Raw genomic sequence first — 23,465 nt, forward strand, 5'->3', positions numbered from 1 at the left:
TCTTTCCCAAGTTTGCCTCATTTTTCCACAATGTAATTGCTCGGCAGAATTAAACGAGAAGATCGAAGGAACATTGATTCCTTCTATCTCTGCAGTTAGAATAAGTTAGTTTTAAGGCTGTGATCTGCCAAGCAATTATCCAATCTTTAGCTTAATTTTGCTCGCTTCCTCGTTCCTCAGTCCGGTCACCACTGCTTTTTGTACAAGCAAGTGGCCGGCCGTGTAGGTGGTCCGAACGGTCTATCGCCGTCTCTTCCGGTGTGTCTGCTTCCAGAGGGGACATGTTGCGAGCACAGGAGCAGGCATTTTTGCCGGTCCCTGCGAAAGCCGCCAAAATAAGACCCTCTCGTCGTAAAGATGGAGAAACGGGGCACTCCTCTAGGGGAGTGGATGGCGTCGCTCGTTTTCTCTGGAATCGGACACACTGAAGAGAAACGGGATAGACCTAGTAGGATCAACCGCACGGTTCGTGTCGCGTCTTTCCCAATTTTGCCTCATTTTTCCATAATGTAATTGCTTGGCAGAACTAAACGAGGAGATCGAAGGAACATTGTTTTCTTCTATCTCTGGAGTTTAGTAATTTCATTTGTACCGTGTATCGAGGGAGATCGATGGAACTTTGATTCCATCTATCTCTCTCCGGGTCTCCGCTCGCAGCAACCTCCACGCGGTGAGACCTGGTAATCGGTATTACTCGCGACGAACAATAATTTTTCGTCGCGAGTAGTACCGAGCTAATTGGCTGCGAATTTAGAATAGTTAGTATATAAGAAACAATTGAATACTTTAAGAAACAACATTTTTATAATGCGTATGGAAGTTTGAGTATGTTAATGAAACGGAAGAATGCAATTGTATCTCCGATGTAACGATGTGTTTGAATAAATTCATTTCGAGCAACAACAGAAGCTTTCTCTTTGCCTATTATTTGCTTCCATTTCCTTAACTCGATCCTATCATATTGCTGAAAATACCGAAAACAATACCTCAGCTATCATGTTCTCCTGATACAAAAATTCTCATGTTAAAAGGTTCTGTCTTCTTAAAGAATGACTATACATTATTTATTGGTCTTCATTGTTTATTGGGTACATTGGTTGAATAATTGTTTAATTCTTATGATTTGGACCGTACATATAGTCGTGGTACGTGTTGGAGGATAGCATCCTGTGTATACCTCTGAACGCGATATTGATGCGTATTTTTTTGTGAAAAATTTATATTTATTCAGCTACATTCGAATACGCGTTCGAAAAGTATCTATCTCTCCATCTAGCTCTTGGCGAGCGAACTATTTCTCGACAAACTTGGGCGTTTTGCCGTAGATGGAACCACATGTACTTTTTCGGATAATTGTAATTTTGTACAAATTAAATTATTTCTAGAATTTCTGCCTCTGCGCGCAATTATGTGTCGATGATTAATTTATTATGCTTAAATGTCGCAATATAAATTACTCATAAAAAATGAGGATAAATATCGTATTTAGGGGTGTTCGTACGATGTTTGGTAGAATGTAAGTGCAAACTATAATTTATGCTTAAAACGTTATGTATTGGAACTTTACTCAGTAAAGTAATTTATATGTATTGCAATGTAAAGGTCAAATAAAACTTACACGTAGAATTTTTTACACAAGGTTGCATGTTTAAATGTTATGTGAAGTTTGAAAATGTCCTTAAAATGATAGTTTAGATTTTTGTAGTAACACTGTTGTATGAAATAAAATAAAAGGTGAATAGAATTTTATATAAATGTTCTATATTTATCATATTATACAATGTAAATAGTATGATTTATTATATTGCGAAGTGTCGTTCGTATTGCACCATTTTATTTGTAAAATGTCCCAAAGAAAGTAATTCTGGAGCCTCACATCTGGTGTCTTTAAATTTTAAATTAACGAAAGTTTATCATCGTTCATTGAAGCATATCTCGGTAGGTTATTGTTTTAGGCCTCAGTTCCTCGAACTTCTTTCAACAGCAGTGTCAAGTGTTATATTTACATTACAGTTGGAAAATTCAAGATGGCCTTCGTAACTCGATGAAAAAACAAAGTGGGGAATAACTAATTATAGCAATCTACGCTCCACTTCATATCCTGCAACTTTTGTTCGAAACATTTTTTCATGTAACGAACGGTTTTCAAGTAATTTAACTAGCAGATTTTCGTGGACTACCCTGTATACAGGGTCTGGTCGAACAACAAGTAAAAGTGAGTACAACGTGATTCCTTATGAAAAAATAAAAGAAATATATAAAATAACATTTTCTTATTTTTGGCTCAGTTTTTGAGAAAATCGAATTTAAAAATTCGCTGCTAAAATCTGTACTGAAAATAAAAAAAAATGTTATTTTATATTTAATAAAAATATTTTCATACGAAATTACTCCGTGCTTAGTGGTACATGTTAGTGTACAAGTTAGTTGTACAAGTACATGTACTTTCAATAGGATCGTACCTAAATATAAATCACAATTAGAGAGTCGTTATTGCACTTATGATACACGACGTACCTTGATAATTCTACCAAGTGTATACAAAAAATCGAAACAACGTATAAAAAATAAAATTCAATTCTCAAGCAAGAATAATTGAAAAAACACATTAGTAGAAGAACGAGACAAGATAACTGAAAATGTGACAACTTACAAGCATTCGTACACAAAGACTAAATCTCGCGCAATATTAATTATTATTAATTTATTCTATACATTTAAGAAGAGATACGAATACTTCTCGAACACTGTCCACTTGTAATGCAACTCCTACCACAACTATCTATGAAACGTATATCCCATATACCCAACGTATATGAAAAATGAAATCGTAATGATATGAAAAATGGAATCTCCGTAGTCTCTTCTCTTAACGATCGTCGATAAATTCTCGAAAGTTACGCAATAGAAGATTTTCGTTCGAAAAATTCTCCTTGCGTGATAATTTGCCGAAATATATCCAACGTATGTGAACAATCGAATCGTAACGTATAAGAAAAATGAAATCTCTGTAAAGTCTCCTCTCGTAACGATCGTCGATAAATTATCGAAAGTTATGCAATGGAAGATTTTCGTTTGAAAAATTCTCCTTGCGTGATCATTTCCCGAAATATACCCAACGCGCGTAACGATACGAAAAATGTAATCTTTGTAAAGTCTGGTCTCGTAACGATCGTCGATAAATTCTGGAAAGTTAGGCAATCGAAGATTTTCGTTTGAAAAATTCTCTTTACGTGATAATTTCCCGAAATATACCGAACGCGCGTAACGATATAAAAAATAAAATTTCTGTAAAGTCTGGTTTCGTAACGATCGTCGATAAATTGTCTACGTTCGCTAAATCAGGGAACGACGTAACATCGAGTAGACAGCGTGCCTAGTGAAAGGGTAGTGGAGCGTGTACCTCGGATCAACAAGTGTCCTCCAGTGTAGACGGGTCCCTCCTGGCGGTATATTGATGTCAGCCGGGTTGCTGTCGGCGCAGGCGCGGCCTTCCTCGGGATTGGCCCGAGGACGGGCGGGGGTCCGTGAAATGGTCGATATTTTAGCTATAGCGGGCTACAGTGGCGCGAGGCTTTACCGAGGCCAGTTCAGTCTCTTTAAAATCATCGGGAAACAACCCCCGTGCTGCGTGCGTAACGTCGTGTCGGATCCTCTGGGCTCGCGTTTCACCGTAGATTCATTCTCGAGGGGAGCTGGTGCAAAGGCCCCGAGTGCAGCGCGCGGTGGTGCATCGACGTTCAGCGATCAGCCGTGAGAGGATCATCCTTTTCAGGAGGTACGAGCGGTAGACGGACTCGGGTCGGATAGGAAATCAAGGGGGGCTCGTCGTTCGTGCGGTTTCAGGGCCTCGGGCATCGCGATTTCGAGCCCGAACATTTCTCTCGGACTAGTCGCTCCGTCGATAGACCGCTTATTGATTTCGCTCGGTCTTCCTCTTTCTCGCGGTTCTTCCTCGCTTTTTCTTCGTCGCGCTCTGGGAACCGTGGCCGCCGACTATCCCACGCACTTTCCGCGTTCCGCGACGCTCGTACAGGTATATTCCTCTTTTCGTTGATTGTCATCGGTCCTGCTCGGTTCGAGGACACGGTTGTGGAGGATTCTCTCCCGGATTGCTCCGCGATTTCGCTCCGAGACGAGTCGATCCTTTCGAAATGAGCGTCACTGGATCCGATCAGCGAAACGGGGATTCCTCGATTCGTCCGTGAGTCTGGTCTTGGTATTGGATCTCGTTTACCAGGAAGCTAGGGCGACCATTGCCAACGAGATACACCGCGATACTCTTGGTTCGATCGTTGTTCCCTGTATCCGTCGTGACGGAGGGTCACGAGCTGGTTCTCGTTCATCGAATCGGTGCGTAAATGATGAAATCGAAGATGAAAGATTCACGGCGATGATCATCGAACCGATGAAACTACGCTGGAAATGGACTACTCGAGTCGGGTCCCTCCTGGCCGTGGTCGGCCCGGGCTGAGAAATTTATCGACGTAGCGCGGTTATCGAGGAATCCGGCGCGTATATCGATTACAGACGCGTTTTCGGGATCCAGATTCGAGCGTGACGACGTACGTACACGGAGGCTCCATCTTCCTCCGCCTACGTTCGTTCCGCTTGGCCACTGAAATCGAAACTATGTAACGAGCGGCGTGGGTGGTCAGGGGTTGGGAATCGATCTTCCAAAAATATTTGCTCTGTTGCTACCCCCACCTGTCTCACCCGGCCATCTCCTCGACTAGCTTCCGTCGCAACCGCTACCCCCGTGAACGCGACACGAACGACGACACTGCCAAGCTTTCGGTTTTCTCGATGATATTTCCGCCATTTTACTCGGATATTTTCTACCTGTGTACCCCGTTCGCTTCGTACGCTCAAAATCGAATAGGTTTCCGTGCGATTCGCGACAGGTGGAAAATTATCGTGAACGTCGATACGGGTTGACGGGAGACCAGGGTTCGTGGAGTCTGGAAGTCTGGAAGCAACGATCACGTACCAGTCTGCGTTATATTTAGATCGGGTCTGGCTCGACGTCTAGAATCCCTAATTGCTCCAGTATTCTCGAGACGCGTCGATGTTCTCTCGATCGAGAGTTTCGGGCTCGATGGTTCCGAGCCGTGAACGAAATTCCCTCGACGACGACGACGACGCCGTTTCGACGCATTTCGGTGTAACATTCGAGATTCGCGGAATCGGATTTATCGAGAGGTTGGTTCTTCAGCCGACAGACAAAGACCCGTGCAGCCAGTCAATGCCGAGTATCGATAACAGGGAACGAGACAAGAAGTCCTTTCGGAGAACATTGTTCTACGGTCCTTGCACTCGTTCGCGAATTATGCTACTCCGTTCGAGTGCCTTTTCACGTTTTCTCCATCGACGATCCCCCGACGCTGCTTTTCGTGGATTTTTCACCCTGAAATCTGCCCCGTTCATTTTTCCCAATTGGGAACATTTCCTTGGGTTCGCTCCAAACCCAACCCATTTCGGTTGGTCACGGGAGAATACTGTAAAAATTTCCATCTAAAAAAAAAAGAAACACACATCGGTGAATCTTGGAAAAATTCTTACCTACTTAAGGTAGAGATATCGAAGAAGCTGTCTCTTGACTATACCCTGAGAGACGCAGGGCAGTGGAGTCCCTGTTTAACCAACTGGACATCCATCGAAGTAATTCTAACCGACGGAGAGATACTTGCCAACTCGTTTAATTTCGATAATGCGACCGATGCGAACCACCATCGCCCTCCCAGCCTCCCCTTTTCCAATGTTCCACGTGCATTCGACGAATTGGGTCAGTCTTTCAACGCATTCGTCTTCGTTTCTGAAGATCCCTCGCGCACGAATAAGATTCTTTTCGTTGTTTCGATACCCGTGGCGTCGTTGAATCGTACGGATGAAAATTTCCCGCGGCGATGCTAAGGATGCAATTGTATGCAGCGCTGGCTGCACGTCGACGTTAACATATGGACGGCGATATGATTATCGCGAACCTTGTCCCACTTTCTTCGGCTCGGGCGCATGGAGTGCGTAGGTGGCTGACACATATTCCCCGTGGGACCTGTCCACGGATTTTTGGTAACGGCGACAGGTTGTCGAACTTCCGCTATTTGAAATTATTGGGTTCTTCGGAAAGTCGTTTTGTTTTTTTTTCCTTTTTTTTTTGGCAAAAACGAAACACGATTTCTTTAGAGCGTGTAAATGTTCGATTAAATTGTATATTCTCCGTTTTGGAAAACGAAACGCGACTTTTTTAGAGCGTATAGATATTCGATGAAATATTTTTAATTTTGTCATTATTATTCGGGAGTCGACCAGCCCACGGTTTTCGAATCGCGTGAAATGGACTTGTCTCGTCTCTCGCGGCCTTGATGTCGCTCGTTGCACATCGTGACAAAGATCTTTCAACCAAGTTCGCTCCCTTCTACGTGCACTTTATTACTTGTACGTGTAATAGATTGTTCGATAAGTTTCGTCGTTCGATAAAACTTATCGAGCAACTTAGGACTGTACCGTTCAAGTTACATTGAACGACGAAACTTATCGAACAACCTGGTACTTATTGTTTTCCAATCGTTGTTTCTCATCGCGAAATATCGAGAAATTTTTTAAGTGAACGCGTTCGAAATCAATCTCTCGAAGAAATTTCTCGCGAATATTTAGACACGGTTTGAGAAACGTACACGTGAACATTTTTGCTCCAAATTTTGATCGATTTGAGGAAATTGATTGTTTTAGGGAAATCGATGATCGAGAAAAAGGAGAAACTTATGAAATTGATCGTGCGTATAAAATAGAGAAAGTCGTAACACGTCTTTTGAAAATATACCATTGGATTTGAAGAAAATTTTTCCGTAGAAATAATTGGAGTAAATCCAGCTTCAAAGAAACGTTCGATGTATATTCATTATTGCGATTGCACAATTGTAAACAGTATACCAGGAATATACGGAGAACAATTTTCAGAGTAATGAAAAATTTATTAGTAATTTAGTGTTTAACAAAGTGTCCGAAATCTGTTATTCTTCTGCTTTTCGTATCGCAAACTACTTAGTATGCCACGCACGATTCGCAAAATAATTTACATAAATTACAAAAGTACCATTGCACACATAATGACGCGCATCGGACAAGAATCGTGTGGATACACGATACGTTACACAGTGCATACACACACACACACACACACGCGCGCGCGCGCGCGACACGTACGCCTTGTGCATGTCGAACACGTCCACGTAACAGATAGCGTTATCGTTTACGTGTTCGCTAGTATATTCTAACAAAATAAGAATAAAATTTTATTCGCGCGTACTCTGATACGAATGAAAACAAGAGTCCCTTCGTCGTCGATGAATAAACCTTTCGTGTAAAAATTGTCGCGTCGTTAACGGACAAATGTTACATGGAACGAAAAATGAATTTCTTTATTTACGAACACGTAACTTTTACGAAGGAATTTCGCTCGTTCGAGATAAAATTCGTCCAGCGTTGGCTGGAAATCAGTGAGCCAGAAATGGTAAAACTTGAAAATCTGAGGGAACTCTGCCGTCGCGACTCGAGCATGAAATCGATAAGAACCTCCCACTCGGTCTAAAAAGTTCGCAGTGTCTGTACCTCAACGTCCTTTATTTATAGTCTTCTCTCCTGGAATTTATTTTCAGGTGTAACTACTCAAGGAATTGTTTCCCATTATACTTCCTGACACGCTTCTGTAAATATTGCAAACTCAACGATAGTGAACCGTCGTCGTGCATCTCGTGATCTCTTCGTCCATCTATTTGTAATTTATAATTTATGAAAACTTTCCCAAGAATTCGACGAAAATAATTTTAAATCGAAGATCGATTCGTTTAGGAACGATAATAGTATTGGTTAGTCTCTAGTGAACGAGTTTGGGATAAAGTTCGAGAAAGTTGCATTTTGGAACTTTATATTTTATCAGACTCGTGCTTCGATTCTCTGTGGTGCAACTGCTGCTGGAAATTTTGATTCTGTAATGCCATTACAGTTACAATTTCAAACTTCGAGGTGATTTCTTCGTCTATTTATAATTCAGATGAAAAAACTTTTGCAAATATTGGATGAAAATAATTTTAGATCGAAAATTGATTCGTTCGGAGACGATAATGATATTGGTTATTCTCTGTTGATTGAGTTTGGGATAAAGTTTGAGAAAATTGCATTTTCGAATTCTACGTGTCCAGGACACTGGATTCAAGTTTCGATTTTAATGCAACCGTTAATGGAATTTTCAATTCTGTGATGCAGTTACAGTCGCAACTTCAAACTCTTTAATTGAAATACATTTGGCTATCGACTCCTCGATACAAGTGTACATATTTAACTCGTAAGTATAATTGCGGTATGTAATTATTCAGTTTCACCTTTGTATTCGTTAATAAAATTACCGTTGCATCTTCCGGGTACCTGCATTGAAATTTTCAATTTTTAGTTTACTTGCAATCAGAATCTTTCAAGTCTGTCACATCGTTGCATAAATTGCAGATCTCTAACGAAAACGAGCAAAAATGCAATCGCAGCTTTCGAGTGCTTATTAGAGTTGCAACAGTAATTTCTAGTTTCATCATTCAATTCTGCAGTACAATTTTACTTAGATGATACAGCTCGTTGAAGTATCGATTTACTTTCTCGTTAGAAAATTTTACTTGCTGTTTTCGATCGCTTTATTCGCAATTTATAACTTTTCCATCGCTTTTGGAGATTTTCGACTCTTTTAATTTACAATTGTTTAACGTAATTGTACCGCCATACTGTACCTTAAAATGTAACTCTCCTTTATAATTCCAAATTAATTCCATTCGTAATTCTCCGTTTGAAATCTTATTCTTTTGTTTTTTTATTTTTCTTCATTAATTTTAATTCCAGCTTGCGATTACGCTCACGGTGCTCGATCCACCGTAGACGTAATACGCAATTACCTGACTCGGTTTCAGTTACAATTTTCAATTCCCGTAAATACATAGCAGCTGTTAGAACTTCTACGGATCCTATTGCATCTCCAACTTTTAAACAACCGTTCCGCTCGCAACTGCGAGTTTCAATTAGCCGATTAAGCTGCAATTACGAATTTCAATTGTCTCGATCGGATGCAATTGAAACCTGTAATTATCTGTTGCTGTGGCAACTGCAAGTGTCAATTATCCGTGTTAGGGTAGTTGCGATTACAAACTATCGGTTCGGTTACCGGATACACCTTCTAATCTCGAATTCGTTTGTAATCGCTGTTGTAACTATCAATGGGGGACACGTCACTGAGACGCGAAAAAATGAGTAAATTTTCCGAATTTTTTTCCAAGTACTTACCGAATGAAAAATGTAATCTTTTTCTAAAAGTTTTTCTAAAAGAAAATTTCAATATCTGTAGAAATAGTCGAAGTTTGAAGAAAAAACAATCATTGAAGAAATATCCTTTCGACGTAACGATCTACTCGCTTTAAAATTTAAGAAAAAAAAAAAAAAAAAGAAAAAAGTTCCATTCTCGTCACGGTGGTGTCCTCCCTCGAGGTTCGAATTTTTTCCTCTCTATGCGAGTTTGTTACACGTTCCTCTTTTTGTCACCTGGGTCTACGATATCTATAGCCGCACCTGGAGTCCGGAAAAAGTCACGGACACAAATACGGAACAGCCGGTCTTTGGTATCGCCTAGGAAACAAAGAACGATTAACAACGACCGATACGACGGAAGTTCTGCGGGCATGGACGAATGTATTTCATTTCCAATGTCGTTAAAACCGAAAGAGAACGGAGGGGGGATGAAACGAGAATGGGTGTTCACGAAGAGGGACGTAAAAGCGTTTATGTCCGTGCAGCTGACATCTAGAGTCTGAAGAGATGAACGAAATCTACGATAAAACTATCCGGACTATTTTTTATTTCCATTTCTATTCGTTTATTCATTTACGAGTTGAACCCTTTGTCGAATGAAAACTCAGTAAAATCGTACGGAATCGTCGTAGGAGGCGATCGCGTGACATTATTTTTAAAAATAAATACGATTCGCTATTTCTAAAAATAATAAAAACGAGGGGAGCGAGAGAATTTAAGAACCTACAAAATTAATTAATATTGATATTCTATTAAGAAATATTCGACCGATCGTAGACAGTCGTTTAATACTGAATCTAAAAGTAAGGCGAGGAAAGAATCAATTTTGAAATCTATAAAATCTATGAACATTAATATATATTCCAGTAAGACGATTGAATTGACTATAAATTGTTCTATGGAATTCCGAGTGCAGTGTTTAACGGTGTCTCGATTGTGGACCATGATTTATTTTACATTGAAGATATTTTAACGAACGAAGATTCGTTCGATACTTGAACGACGAATTTTGATTCTTCACTTATCGTTCGGTGACGTTCCCTTTTGTCATTTTCTTTCGTACGCTTTTGAAATATTTCCGCGGCGATGGAAATTCGAAGAAATACGATTACCGGTAAACGTGTGCGATAGTTCGTGAAAAAGTAAGTAGAAGAATAGGATTTTAGATCGTTCACGTTAATAGTCCCAATTACAGGATTATTGATCCTATTGGGCATCTACGGTGCTCGAACATCGTAATCGTAACTACGTTGGAGAATGGAATCACGTTCTCCCAGTCCGAGCTTTCGAGCTCTTTGTTGCGATTGTATTAAACATCGAGGCACGACGAACGTAAGAGGATCAAAGACGAAAATTTTTGTTCGTAACTCGATAGAGGGATTAAAATGTCCGGTGATCGTTGTTTGACAATTTTTTCAAGTCCCTGTCTGAAAGAAAAAAAAAAAGAAAAGAAAGAAAAGTTAGAAACTTCGTAAGAAATACGACGGCCCTCGGTGGTAACCGTTCTTCATCCAGTACTGCGTGGGCGTGTACACGCGGACCAAGAAACCGCGATATCGTCTAAAGGTGGAAAGGAATGACAGAGTGGCAACAGGAACGAAAGAAACCGCGAACGTGTACACGGTGTCAAGATCAACGAACACTGTTGTTGAACGCGACGTAACTCGATACATATATATTAGTCGCAAGTGGTCTTCGAATGCTACCACGTTGGCTCGAGAAAATTCACACCTGGTAACGCGTAGCTCGTTGGTTTTATTTATTCATTTATTTTATTTATTTATTTCATTCGCGAAAATAAACGAGTTTCCACGAAATGGCGAAGAACGAGACGAAAAGCCAACAGGCGACCACGAGCAGGCCACCGGTGAAGGATTCCGTATTGGAATTGAGAACCAGGATGGCGCGAATGATGTCCCTCGTTGAGATCACTTCGCGGGACAAACTTCCGGTAACGACACGTGTTCTGTTTCTACGCTCCTAGTCGTAGTTGTTTCACTTGATCGCGAATAGTGTTGATCGATCGAGGTACGTGCACGCTTCGCGCAGGTTTCGAGGCTGTCAGGTTGACAAGTGGCTGGAAGTGAGATAAAGGAAGGTGACGAGGGAAGGTTGACAAGGTGCTTGGAAGTAAGATAGGGAGAGTAGATTCTAGAAAGGACTAGAGACCTGCTGGACATAAGTGTGGTCTTATGGAGAATAGAAAAGTGTCGAGGGGAAGGAGATTGGAGGTACGAAGTTGGACAGAGTTTGTAGACAGTCGTGATTGAGAAATTATACAAGGTGTTCGAGAAACACGTGTTTACACTTCAGGGGATGGAACTGTCCGCACGAGTGAAAAATGTCGTGCGAAGTTATGATGGATCAAACAAGTATCTGTACAGTGTTACGAGGAGATTCATCTGACCCAGACCTAACCCAGACCTAACCTACAAGTCTGATTTTACTGAAAGTTTGTGTGCGTATAAAGCATACCGGGCCACATATGACACGATTTTTGTTGTCGTCGAAGAATGTTTTCGGAAGGATGAAATTAAGACCGGAAAATTCAACGTTTTTTTTGTCGTTTCGATACAATTCTTTTTCTAAAAATTGAACATTTTTTATAAGAAAATTTTTCTTCTATCTCGCAGATCACGAAGTTAGCGCTCATGCGTTAAAGAAATAAAAAGAACATTGAAGACTTTCGAGATTTGTTTTCTCTGTATATGCACTATTATGATCTACATGCGCACAAACTTACAGATAAGAAAAATTTCCTTAAAATACAGTATGCGCATACTTTTTGGAGTCACTGTGTGTCCTGTGCATTTTAATTTTCGAGTTATGGACGATCGAAGAAAATGTTCAAATGTAAAGTTTATTGTGCATTTAACGGAGGCCAACAATGTACCGCGAGGAACTGAAAAGCTTACCTCTGCAAGAAATTGAGACTCCTATTGGGTCAAATGTTTCGGTCGGTATACAAAGGCTTGCAACTGAGAAAAATTGCTTCTCGCTACCCACATTCCTCTGTAACATTGCACCAGGGTTCTCTTAATTCAAGAATCGTCTCTCCGGCTTCCAGTTACACACGATCCGTGTGAAAGGATACAAAATGGATTTGAAACTATTCATGGAGCACCTGGTATTTTCGAAAGAGCGCAGAACTCAATTCTAAAGGTGCACTAGCACGTGTTGAGACACGAGGCGAATACTTTGAACATTTTCTTTGATCATCCATAACTCGAAAACCAAGGTACACGGAACACATATTTGTACATTTTACTTACGTGTGTAGATTCACCTCTTGAAGTATAAACACCTGTTTCTGAAACACTTTATATAGTAATCGTACAGAGGTAGGAAGGTAGGAAATACAAGAAGATGGATGTTGCGGTTGACTCTGCTCGAGAGATTGAGAAAGTATTAAAAATTAGAGGTACAATAATCGGTCGGGGATAATGCATTAAATAGCTAGAAGCGAGAAAGTGACGGAGACTGTTGAGAAATTATTAATAGTAAATAATCTTCCGGGAATAAGAAATTGACGAGGAGATGGAACGGATAATAGGAAGTCAGGGAATACAGAATTTGGGGTTATGAGAATTTGATTCGTTATGAGTTATGAGAAAATTATTAATAGTAATTTTTTAGATGACAAGAAATTCACGAGAAGAAAGATTGCAAGGACAGAGTTTGTGGCCGAGGAATTGGTGAACTATAAAAGATTGAGAATTGTACGCTTGATCGAGATTGATGTCTTAAATGATAATAATTGCTGGAGAGTGTTGGAAGATAGGGGATTATTAAGAGTAATCTCGTGGAAGATAAAAAAAAAAAAACTGACGAGGAAAGAAATCGAAGATAGAAAATTAGAGTTCAGACTCTGCGATCGAGCAATTGGATAATTGTGAAAGATCGAGGATAATTAATTTAATGTCTAAAAGTGACGTTGATTCGCAACTGTAAGACGAGACATTAATTGCGATCGATTAATTAACGATTGTAGACAATTTTGAAGAAATTGTGAAAAGTAATTTATAAAAATGAAACTTCGACATCTTTAATCTTTTCGATGCTAACAAGATTCGAACGTTCAACGCACGCCTTGTACGGAAAGCCTACTGTCACATTTATTAAGTACGATGGCTATAAGAGTTTCGTGCACACAGTGTGTCGATAGAGTGCTCGCAAACGCTCACGACGTTGAAATCGTTTTTATTACTAACGCAAGCGTTACAACAATCTTTTAACTTCGAAGGAGGAAGTTTTAATTCGTTTCGTTCGAAGTCGAAAGCATCGTTACGTTTTTACATAACAAACAACGAGACATCGTTGATGTTATCTTTTCGTACGAATCCAGTTTCCAAGTGAAAACAAGCTGCAAACGTAACAAAATTATCTTTCACCGTTGTTGCTCTGTACCTTACAGACGAGACGATTTATTACACTGGAAGTAATTGTTTTGAAAGTTTACTCGAAAAAGTAGAAGGAAACGACCTGAACGATTAGATTTCCGCTTCTGAGACTCTGCGATTAGAGTGGCACATTTTTTCGCGTCGTTGACCACCCCTCTTTTCAGGGGTGAAAAGATGAAGTGTCGTTTAAAAAGCTCGACACAAACTCGGCAACTCGAAGAGGCAATGCGTAGCAAAAGTAGTTCACTCGACTCGAGCCTCGACTTTCTCTCGAAAACGTCTTTGTGGTTGAACAATCCGAGTATCTTCGTATTTGCGATAAAATATTGGGTCACACGCAGATGTCTTGGGGGTTCTCATAGAGTTCGTGTAATTGGATTTACTTGGAATACTTTATTAAATTTGAAAGGAGTTTCTCGGTAGAAAAAGTTGAACAATTATTTGCCCGACGATGAAAATCGATAACGAATATTCCGAATATCGAACACGAGTTTAAGAGCCTCATCGATGGAGAGAGTTCGTCGACCAAGCCGGAACGAGACGTCATTTTTCTAGGGAAATAAAGAGTTTCCAAACTCGTGAAATTAAATTCTTCGTTCACAGACGGTTGAGTATAGCAAATGATAAATATTAATAATAACTCGGTGCAATTACTAAAGTACAAATTCTGGCCAATAAAAGTTACCTTTCAAATCGAATTCACAAAATGATGTACCATTAGAAAATCGGCAAGAATCTCTGATATCTTTAGTCGATGATTTTCCAAAAATTCTAATTAAATATTTTCAAGGTTACGTAACGATAATTCTTTCTATCAAGGACCCGGAGCGTAGCATGGAAACGTAAACGTAATTTAGCTGCGAGGGTCGACCATCATTTTATTTTTATTTGTCCGAAATAATTGTTCGTCCTCTTTTACACCATTTCAATCGTGCATTTCTTTGTAGATGGCGGGCTCCAGAGCTGGCGGGGATCCAAAGAAAGAGGCGGCGGACCAAAACTTCGACTACATGTTCAAGTTGCTGATTATCGGCAACTCATCTGTCGGTAAAACGTCCTTCCTCTTCCGTTACGCGGACGATTCCTTTAGCTCGGCCTTTGTATCGACCGTGGGGATCGACTTTAAGGTGAAAACGGTCTTCAGACACGACAAAAGGGTGAAGCTACAGATCTGGGTCAGTATACCTACCTTCTGTTCTTCGCGACACTGATGATCTTAGTTAATTTTTATACAGAACAGTTGTCTCACAGTGAATCGAATTTTTTCCGCATTTACGAAGCCACACACGAGTTGAACATGTAAATAGGAACACCGGAGTACTTTCGTTGCTACGTAGGGCGAAATAATTACGAACATTTGCTTATTGTAGTGGTCTCTGATCTGAAAATTCGAAATTTCTAGGTCATTTTAGAACAGTGTCATCGCAATGACTGAATACTCACGTTGTGAGCAACGCTTGAGAAAAGAAATGTGCAATTGCACTTAAAGAAACCACGGCCCGGCGAAAAATAACATTAAAAGAAAACACGTTCGAAGACGGTCGAATTACCAAGGCAAACATTTATGTGGCCCGTTTCGAACGGAACACTCTGTATGTCTGTGTACTGTATGGTCTGTGAGTCCCATCAGGCTCTTGAAGTAATTCACGGGATAAAAGAGGTGAAGAACCTCTGGTAAAAAGCACAAAACTAAGTACAGTTCGAAAGCTCGTACGTTTGTTCCGTCTCCGTGATTATTCCGGCAAGTTTATCCAGACGTGGCTGTATTTATTGTCCGAAAGTAGACGTATAGGAAAATCTATAGCTGCACGTTATCATCGCACGTGCACATTGCTTATTTACGTCACCCGGTTATTTTTCTTCGTCCGCCGCACGCGTTTCCACGAGCAATGTTTCGAAACGTACGTTTCGTTTCGCGATTGATTCTCGACCGGATCCCGAGTAATTTATTTCCCCCGTTCGCGTTACGCGTTTCGAAAACGGGATAGAACGGTCTAACGTTTTATGGTAATCATTTCAGGACACGGCGGGTCAAGAAAGATACAGAACGATAACGACGGCCTACTACAGAGGCGCCATGGGTTTCATTTTAATGTACGACATCACAAACGAGGAGTCGTTCAATTCGGTCCAAGATTGGATCATGCAGATCAAGAATTACTCGACCGATAGCGCCCAACTAATCTTGGTTGGCAACAAGTGCGACATGGAGGACGAAAGGGTGATCAGTACCGAGAGAGGCAAGCAATTGGCGGACCAATTGGGTGTGCAGTTCTTCGAGACATCTGCCAAAGAGAACTATAACATTAAGGTAAATCCGAGATACGATTTTTATTTAGACGAATCTGAGAGTATCCGTTAGGCTGTGTCAAATGTATCCGAAGATTTCTATCCAAGAAATTGTTCATAGCCATTTCGTAACTAACTTTCATCCACGAAGTCATCCATGTTTAGCTTGTATTTAAGAGTAAGTTTTAATACAGGAGATGGAAGAATTAAGGTTCAATTTCAGCTTGGAGAACAGTCTTGTTACAGTGTACCAAGAATCTTGTTAACCGGGATCTAACTTCAGATCGGTTTAAAATCAAGAGAAGGTTAAACATGAAAGTAAATTCAATATTTATGTACAGTACAAGAGCACGTACCTATTGTGGCTCACCAAGTATAATTTAAATCCTAGAAAATGCTAATGGCAAGGTAAAAATCCAAGACTTGGGTTTAATCGAAGAGGTAATCAATGCCCGACCAAACGCGAAAGTACATTTTTAAACAGAGCAATGTAAAGCTGGATTCAATGTCTAATTTTAAATTTAGAACACATTCGTGTTACGATACGTTGGGGATATACGTAACCTAGATCAATTTGAACTTAATAATAAGTTAAATATAGTTTCAAATTAAAAGAATATTCTTCTTATGAGAAGCACCATTTGAATAAAAGAGAATGTTTACGGTAGGATAAATCCAAATGTAAATGTTAATCCAATCAATATTCAAATGAGTTTATTAGCAAGTTTTAATATAAAGAAACTTAAAGGTAAATTCAAAGTTCAATTTTAACCGTAGAGACAATCCTTCCAAGAAAGACCAATGTCCAATTTGAATTTAATAAAGCAATAATGTTTTAAGGTAAATATGAAATCTATATTCGTTAAGTGTACAAAATCAATTCCCGGCCCTTAAATTAATTTAACTGCGGTACTTGTTTAAACTTTTTTCAGTGCAAGACATAACCTTAAAAAGCAGTAACAAGCACGAATAAAGTCTTCGAGAAGCATCATAATAAATGCTGTATGCTTTCCGCGTTCCAATTAAAAGAAAACTGCTGCCGAGGTTAAAATTGATTGGGTTTGAAAATCTCACCTTGTAACTTGAACCTAACCTCTTTAGACTACTCTACGTTTCGATCGCTTAAACATCGTTTAGCGAATACGTAGCGTGAAATAAATCGAACATTTCAATATCGAAAAGTATTCGAGTTAAAATTTTCCCCGTCTGGATGTTTTCACGTATGGGACATTTTCGTCTGGGTATTTTCAGTTATTTATCAAATTATCAAGGGGATTTCGATAACTTTTATATAGTAATTATCGTCACATTTTCTATAAATTATTCCACTTTCTTTTCACGCTTACAGCCAATTTCTTCGATTGTTTACCGAACCTATTACCCTCGCAGTGCAGCAATCGCGTGTTATCATCATTAGTGGACGATGACGGAAAGGTTATCGTGTCACGTTTCAACGTTTATTCCCATCTGCAAGGTGTGTGTACTGTATACAATTACCTTCGTTCAGGCGTCCTCGATTACTGCTCATCTGCGCCCATTAATCATTCTTGCACAACGTGTCGAACCTATTGGCATTGACACATCAACGTTCACTCGATCGATTTTTCTGCTTGCAGTCAGTGGCGTCTACCTTGAGACTGTGGATTCAGTCGGTCGTTTTTTTTCAGTGGAAAATATTCTAAGGTCTCGGTGTAATGCCATGAAATTTGACAACTTTCGTTACACCGGTTTCTACGGGTGTGCAAATTAGGTTTCAGCTGGATCAGCGAGCCCTCTCTTTGAAGCATCCAAGCGGACTCAGCTTCTTTTGGTTCAGATCCAAGAAACGCTCCAATTTCTTCCTTTCTTGTCTCTCCTTTGCTTCATTCTTGCGACTTTGCTTCATTCACTCTACGGAGAACTCGTTGATGTCACTCATTCGGAGCCAGATGTTTAAAAAGTGGTTTCTTGGATAGAATCATCATTCAACGTGAACGTGATCGTGTAGTCCAAGCTTGAAAAGGCAGTGTCCAAGTTATTAGGCAAATGCTGTGCTTCTCAGTATTTAGATTTCTTCGTAGAATGGGAGCAAAGGAGATTCGTGAGAAACTCAACGTGCTTTGTCCTCGTAGACGGTGTTCTAGGTTCTGGTAGACATTGTGTAATCCAAGCTTGAAAAGGCAGTGCCCAAGTTAGAGAAATGCTACACTCCTGAGCATTTAGATCTTCGAAAAGTCGGAGCGAGAGTGACTCGTCAGTAACTCGACGTGCTTCCTCTGTCCTCGCAGGCGGTGTTCGAGCACCTGGTAGACATCATATGCGACAAGATGAGCGAATCCTTGGACAACGATCCAACCCTGATCGCTAGTGGCGTGGGCCTGTCGAAGGGTCAACAACTCAACGATCAGTCGACCAATCCAGCGAACGTCAACTGTAATTGCTAAGAACGTGAAAGACCACCTAAACGCTATACAAGAGGGAAAAGGAAGAAGAAGGACACCGAAGGAGAAATATTAGAAGAGAAACGCGTGTATGCCTGTACATGTGTGCCTGAACGCGTGTTTACCTGGGCGTGTGTGTGCGCGTATGCATATGTATGTGTACGCTCGTGTGTACCTGCGTGCGTGGGAAAGAGAGAGGGAGGGAGAGGGAAAGACAGAAGGAGAAAAGGTCGAGTGATAAAGCTGGCTCTAGTTCACCCTGTTCGTCGTTCCTTTAACCTTGTTTCCGACCGTTCTTCGTTCCGCTCTTTTTCTTTCCTCCTTTCTCTATCGATATATTTATATATGTGCACATAAATACGTATATATACATAGGGTGAACCGTGAAATTCGATCAGGCTAATTGTTCTCGCCTTTAACGAAGCGATACGAGATTTTTCGGTGTTCCGATCACACGGTCCAGTGGAGTCGAAGAATCGATGAGTTACGATCTGTGTTGGAAAACGATGGAGTACGATACGCTAAAAACAAACAGACGTTTGTGGATAATTTTGTTTCGACCTTTTCGGGAACCGCGATGTGTTAAATCACCGCGTCGAAATGTTGGGGAAAATTTGAATTCTATAACGATGTTCGAAACAACTGCTGTTCAGTAGTCGGGGCGCTGTACAGTTTTAATACTTCGGTGGATACGACTCGATAGCAGAAGAGCTTGGTGTACTCGATGTATTGTCAGCATTAGAGAGAAACGTCCTCTTTGTAGCCGATATAATATTCTATCCGTTCGAATTGTTCACTTACGAGTTGTTTTCTATTTAAAAGCTTTCCGCGAATACCTGTCAGTTGCGGATAATTTGTTCTGTTGTCAACTGGTATACTTGGGCAACGTGATCGTTCGATGTAATGTATTTAGCCGCGCGATGATGGCAAACTGTCAAGTTCTAAACGATCTTTCTTTGGACAAGCTGAAAGTTGTTTCACGTCTCCGCTAAGCTTCCAAGGAATACGAAAAATGTGTACCACGATCAGCTTGTATACTTCTCTGTACCAATTTGTCCAAGTAAATGGACTCGAGAGTCGATCCACCTACGGCGAGAACAATCAGAATGGTTAAAGTTGGGTCACTCACCCTGTATACATGTATAAATATGTATGACGGTTGTAGCCTGATTACGCAAAGGTGCCACCGAGCTGATCCGAGACCGATTGCGAGCAGACGTCGTTCTTTTGTTCGTGTTCGATGGAGAAATTCGAGGAACAAAAAAAAAAGAGGAGAAATCGACGAAGGCTCGAAGAGAAATAGTCTCGCGATGAGTACCGAACGACGTCGTGGCAAGGAAAATTGAAAAACGTGTGTCTCAGTCTTCGCGACAGACAGGAGTCCCGGTAGAGAATTTAAATTTCGCGCCATTCTTCCGATTCGGAGAGGGGGAATGCGTTCTTGCTACGGCGCCGAATTTTGCCTTTCGCCACTATTATGAATTTCTCGAAAGATTTCGTTCAATTTCTTAACAAACCCAAAAACAGTGGGACAATAACGAAAAGAAGATAATCAATCGAGGGAAACGACTTTTCTACAAGCGGTACGTGAGAAGAGCGCGTATTGTTACTTAACATTTAACAGCTACTTAGCTGATCGACGAGCGATGGATTTATTCGTTACCGTATCGAACGAAAAGAAAATTGATAGCGAGTTTTCCTAAAAAAAAAGATTCTTTTCCAGTGGCGAAAGGACCAAACGGGCAGCAACGATGTTCCTGATGGATTGTTTAAACAAACGGCTGTGTTCTTTCGAAATAATTCCACAGAACAAATGGCCGATGGCAGCACCGTTTCTCAACGTTCGTTTTCCCCCCTTCGTCTTTTTCTGAATCAGTTGGTTCGTCGTCAGGATCTCTTATCACTGCAATCGGTCTCAAAAGAACACAGCCGCCTCGATAACGATTGTCGTTGACGATCTCAAGCGCACCTCGATTCGTAGCGGAGAATATTCGACGGTCCACGGAGATGAGAATCGATGATGAATACCTTCGAGGAATTGGGCCGCGTACACGCTTGAAAAATTGTAATATATTCAAATCGTTGAACACAAATTGCGTACACACGTTTAAATTATCGTACACAAATTGCGCGACGTATTCAGATTGTCGAACACAAATCGTGTAACGGAAATTATTGAACGAAACGCGAATTCGGTTTCACGTTGAGTCGAACGAAACTCGAACGAGTTGGCCGACCGCGGCCATTTTGTCAAGCGTGGACGAGGTATCAGCGAGGCCGTGGACCGGTTCAAGCGTGCAATTCATGTGACAAATAAATGTTGTGCGTTAAATTGCAGCTCTGGTAACAAAGAAAGAAAAATATATATATATACATCTGTGTTGTATTTAATGAAACTTCGTATAGGTTGGAGACGTTTTTATTTGACTCTTATTGTTCATTTTCACCCGATCGTTAAAATCCGATTAAGACTCCGGGGACAAGAAAGATCCATTTCAGGTATTTTGAAACAGTCCGCTGAAATAGTTCCAGAACTTTTTAGGAACTCTGTCAGCGGTCAGCGACAGGAACAAGCGATTTCAAGCGGGCTGTACAAACTGCTAAAAATTTCAACAAACGTTCAACAAACATTGACTTTTCTTACGAGTAAAAACTTTCATAAATGCAACTATCGTCGACGAAGCTTCGAGTCAACAAGTACTCAACCGCCACGAAAGGAAAAAACGAATTATCTCAAACTTTGTAAAAGCTTCGTTCGCGTTCGTTACAAATTATCCGTGAAGTAATTGTTCTTGTTCGCGAGTTTACGTCGTGAGTCGAAGACGCTACGATCGTAAAAAAAAAAAAAAGGGAAACCACCCCACTCGGAGGGGGGTGTTCATTGTTTTTATCGGCCTCGACGAACCTGAAGAAGCTTTCGTTCGGTGACGAGTTTTATTTTATTTTTCGGGATCCGCTCTCGCTCGAACTCGAAATCTCGACGACGTCGACCCGATGCACAACATTAATTCCGATCCTCGGAAGCTCGGGCACCTGAAACGATGTTAATAGAATTGTTGCGACGGCTGAAGTACGTCGGCGTGGACGTTGAACATTAATGGATCGTGAATCGGAGAGAATTCGGGAAAATTGTGGACGATTGTTGTCTGTTCCTTCATTGAGCGACTTTTGCTTTTCTTGTAGCGATTGGATCGTCAACGAGAGGAGGAAGGGAAACTTCTGTTGGGAGTTTTGTAAATTCCATTGAATTCGAGGATTTTCTCACGGCGATTAGGAAAATTTTAGTATGAAATTTAGTCGGTAAATAATTTGGAAATTATGGAAAAGGGTAATGAGAATATTTTCCTTACGTTTGCCAAATTTCAACCGTAAATAAGTGAGAAAAGTAACGAAGAATATTCCAGTAGGGAAATTTAGGAAAAAAATTACTCGAAGAGCTTATCCGATTAGCGAATTCGCTGGAAAAATAACGAGAAGGAACGTTGTTGTTCCAGCAAAGAATCGAACGATAAAGCGAAGAGGTACGGGTAGCGAATTTGATGGAAAAATTATTCGGGAAATGTACCGAATATATTTAACGAAGAAACAATTGCGAAACTTTTGCGATAATATTAAGCGGGAAAATGAAGCGAAAGAGTTTAATAAAATGGATATGTACGTATGTATTGTACGAGAGAAGCGCTCGACTCTGGAAAATATTCCGGAGTGTAACGAAGTTATTGAAAAGTTAATTGAAAAATCGTTTGTTAAATTTTATTTAAAATTGATCCAATACCTTCGAGTGTGCTCTCTACAACTTTAATTCTAATCGAATTCAATTGTTTTCTAGCTGCAATGCTCGCGTGACAATAACTAGAATGTTGCTGGTCAATCGATGCCGAGAAAAGTGAAATTCCAGTAAGTGGAACAAGTCAACCATTTTGCATTGAGATTCGCGTGCTTCGATACCCCATTTTCGAAACAATCTTCAATTGGCGACATTCGTTGGGAGAAGCTGAAATTCAATTGTTCCTGTTCCGCTTTCGAACATTTCATTGACCGGAGAACGTTTCAAATTCATCGTGTTGATAAATGTTCATTAAGCGAACCTTGGAAAAAATAGGACAGAGAAATTAAAAGACTTGGTTCGGATTTCAAATATTTTCTTTCAACGGAGCACTGTCAACACCGTTACACACTTTGCGATCTTTTCGAATTGCTTTAATTATTCGTAACAAATTTATAATTATTTCTACTGTAACTTTTGCGCAATTAATTCGACCATACTGTGGTTGCTTACTTGTACTTTCAACATCGACTGGGTTTCAATTTTGCACAACGTTGTAATTATTATATTTTTCAATTTTAGCAGATTGTATTTTCAAAGTGTTGGAAAGGAAAAGTTGGTACCCACGACACTGCATTCGTCGTTTTCCAACAACGGTAATGCCCAACTAATTAATAAAATGTCAATATATGTATAGATGGATGTTCTGTAACTCAATGTTTAAGGTATCAATATTGGAAGATTTTTTTTTTATCGTGCACCACTTTTCTCGAACGACTGTTTGAAATTTATGTAATTATAAGATATGTTCAGTAGCAAGAGAGCATCAATCTTTGGCGTCAATTATCACGAAAAGTATGGCGTCCATCCAATTGCTTCAGTCGTCGCTTGGCGTTACAAACCTACTAGGCAACCTCTGCCCCTCTGTACATACGGCAATATATATATATATATATTTAAAAAAAAATACCTATTATATATATTATAATATATAAATATATATATAAATATATATATATATATATATATATATATATATATATATATATATATGTATATATATATTACTGAATCTGTAATGAAGTGCAATGTAAGCGTTACTTATTCGTGTGAACTCGGGCACGACTCCAAAGAAGAAATAAAACGTCATCGTGTAATCGAGAAAAATAAAAAACAAAAAAATAATCCCCGTCGATCGAAGAAAATTGTACGACTGTATCAATCAGATCGGTGAAAAATAAAATATGTGCT

At 40.1% G+C, this 23,465-nt stretch overlaps 1 protein-coding gene across 4 annotated transcripts; it reads left to right on the top strand.

Moving 5' to 3' along the window:
• Window positions 1-3,596: 3,596 nt before the first annotated feature.
• Window positions 3,597-22,189, top strand: Rab3 (RAS oncogene family member Rab3). Of its 4 annotated transcripts, none has more exons than XM_076324060.1 (4): window positions 3,597-3,778; window positions 14,687-14,914; window positions 15,760-16,050; window positions 18,296-22,189. In XM_076324060.1, exons 2-4 carry the CDS (start codon window positions 14,687-14,689, stop codon window positions 18,449-18,451), a joined length of 675 nt encoding a protein of 224 aa, XP_076180175.1. In that variant the 5' UTR covers window positions 3,597-3,778; the 3' UTR covers window positions 18,452-22,189. The 4 variants fall into 4 exon arrangements, with proteins under 4 accessions (XP_076180175.1, XP_076180173.1, XP_076180176.1 ...); XM_076324058.1 differs by lacking the exon at window positions 3,597-3,778 and adding an exon at window positions 10,907-11,290; XM_076324061.1 differs by lacking the exon at window positions 3,597-3,778 and adding an exon at window positions 11,358-11,459.
• Window positions 22,190-23,465: the final 1,276 nt, after the last annotated feature.

Source organism: Ptiloglossa arizonensis, chromosome 12 (genome assembly GCF_051014685.1).
Source record: "Ptiloglossa arizonensis isolate GNS036 chromosome 12, iyPtiAriz1_principal, whole genome shotgun sequence".
Taxonomy (NCBI): domain Eukaryota; kingdom Metazoa; phylum Arthropoda; class Insecta; order Hymenoptera; family Colletidae; genus Ptiloglossa; species Ptiloglossa arizonensis.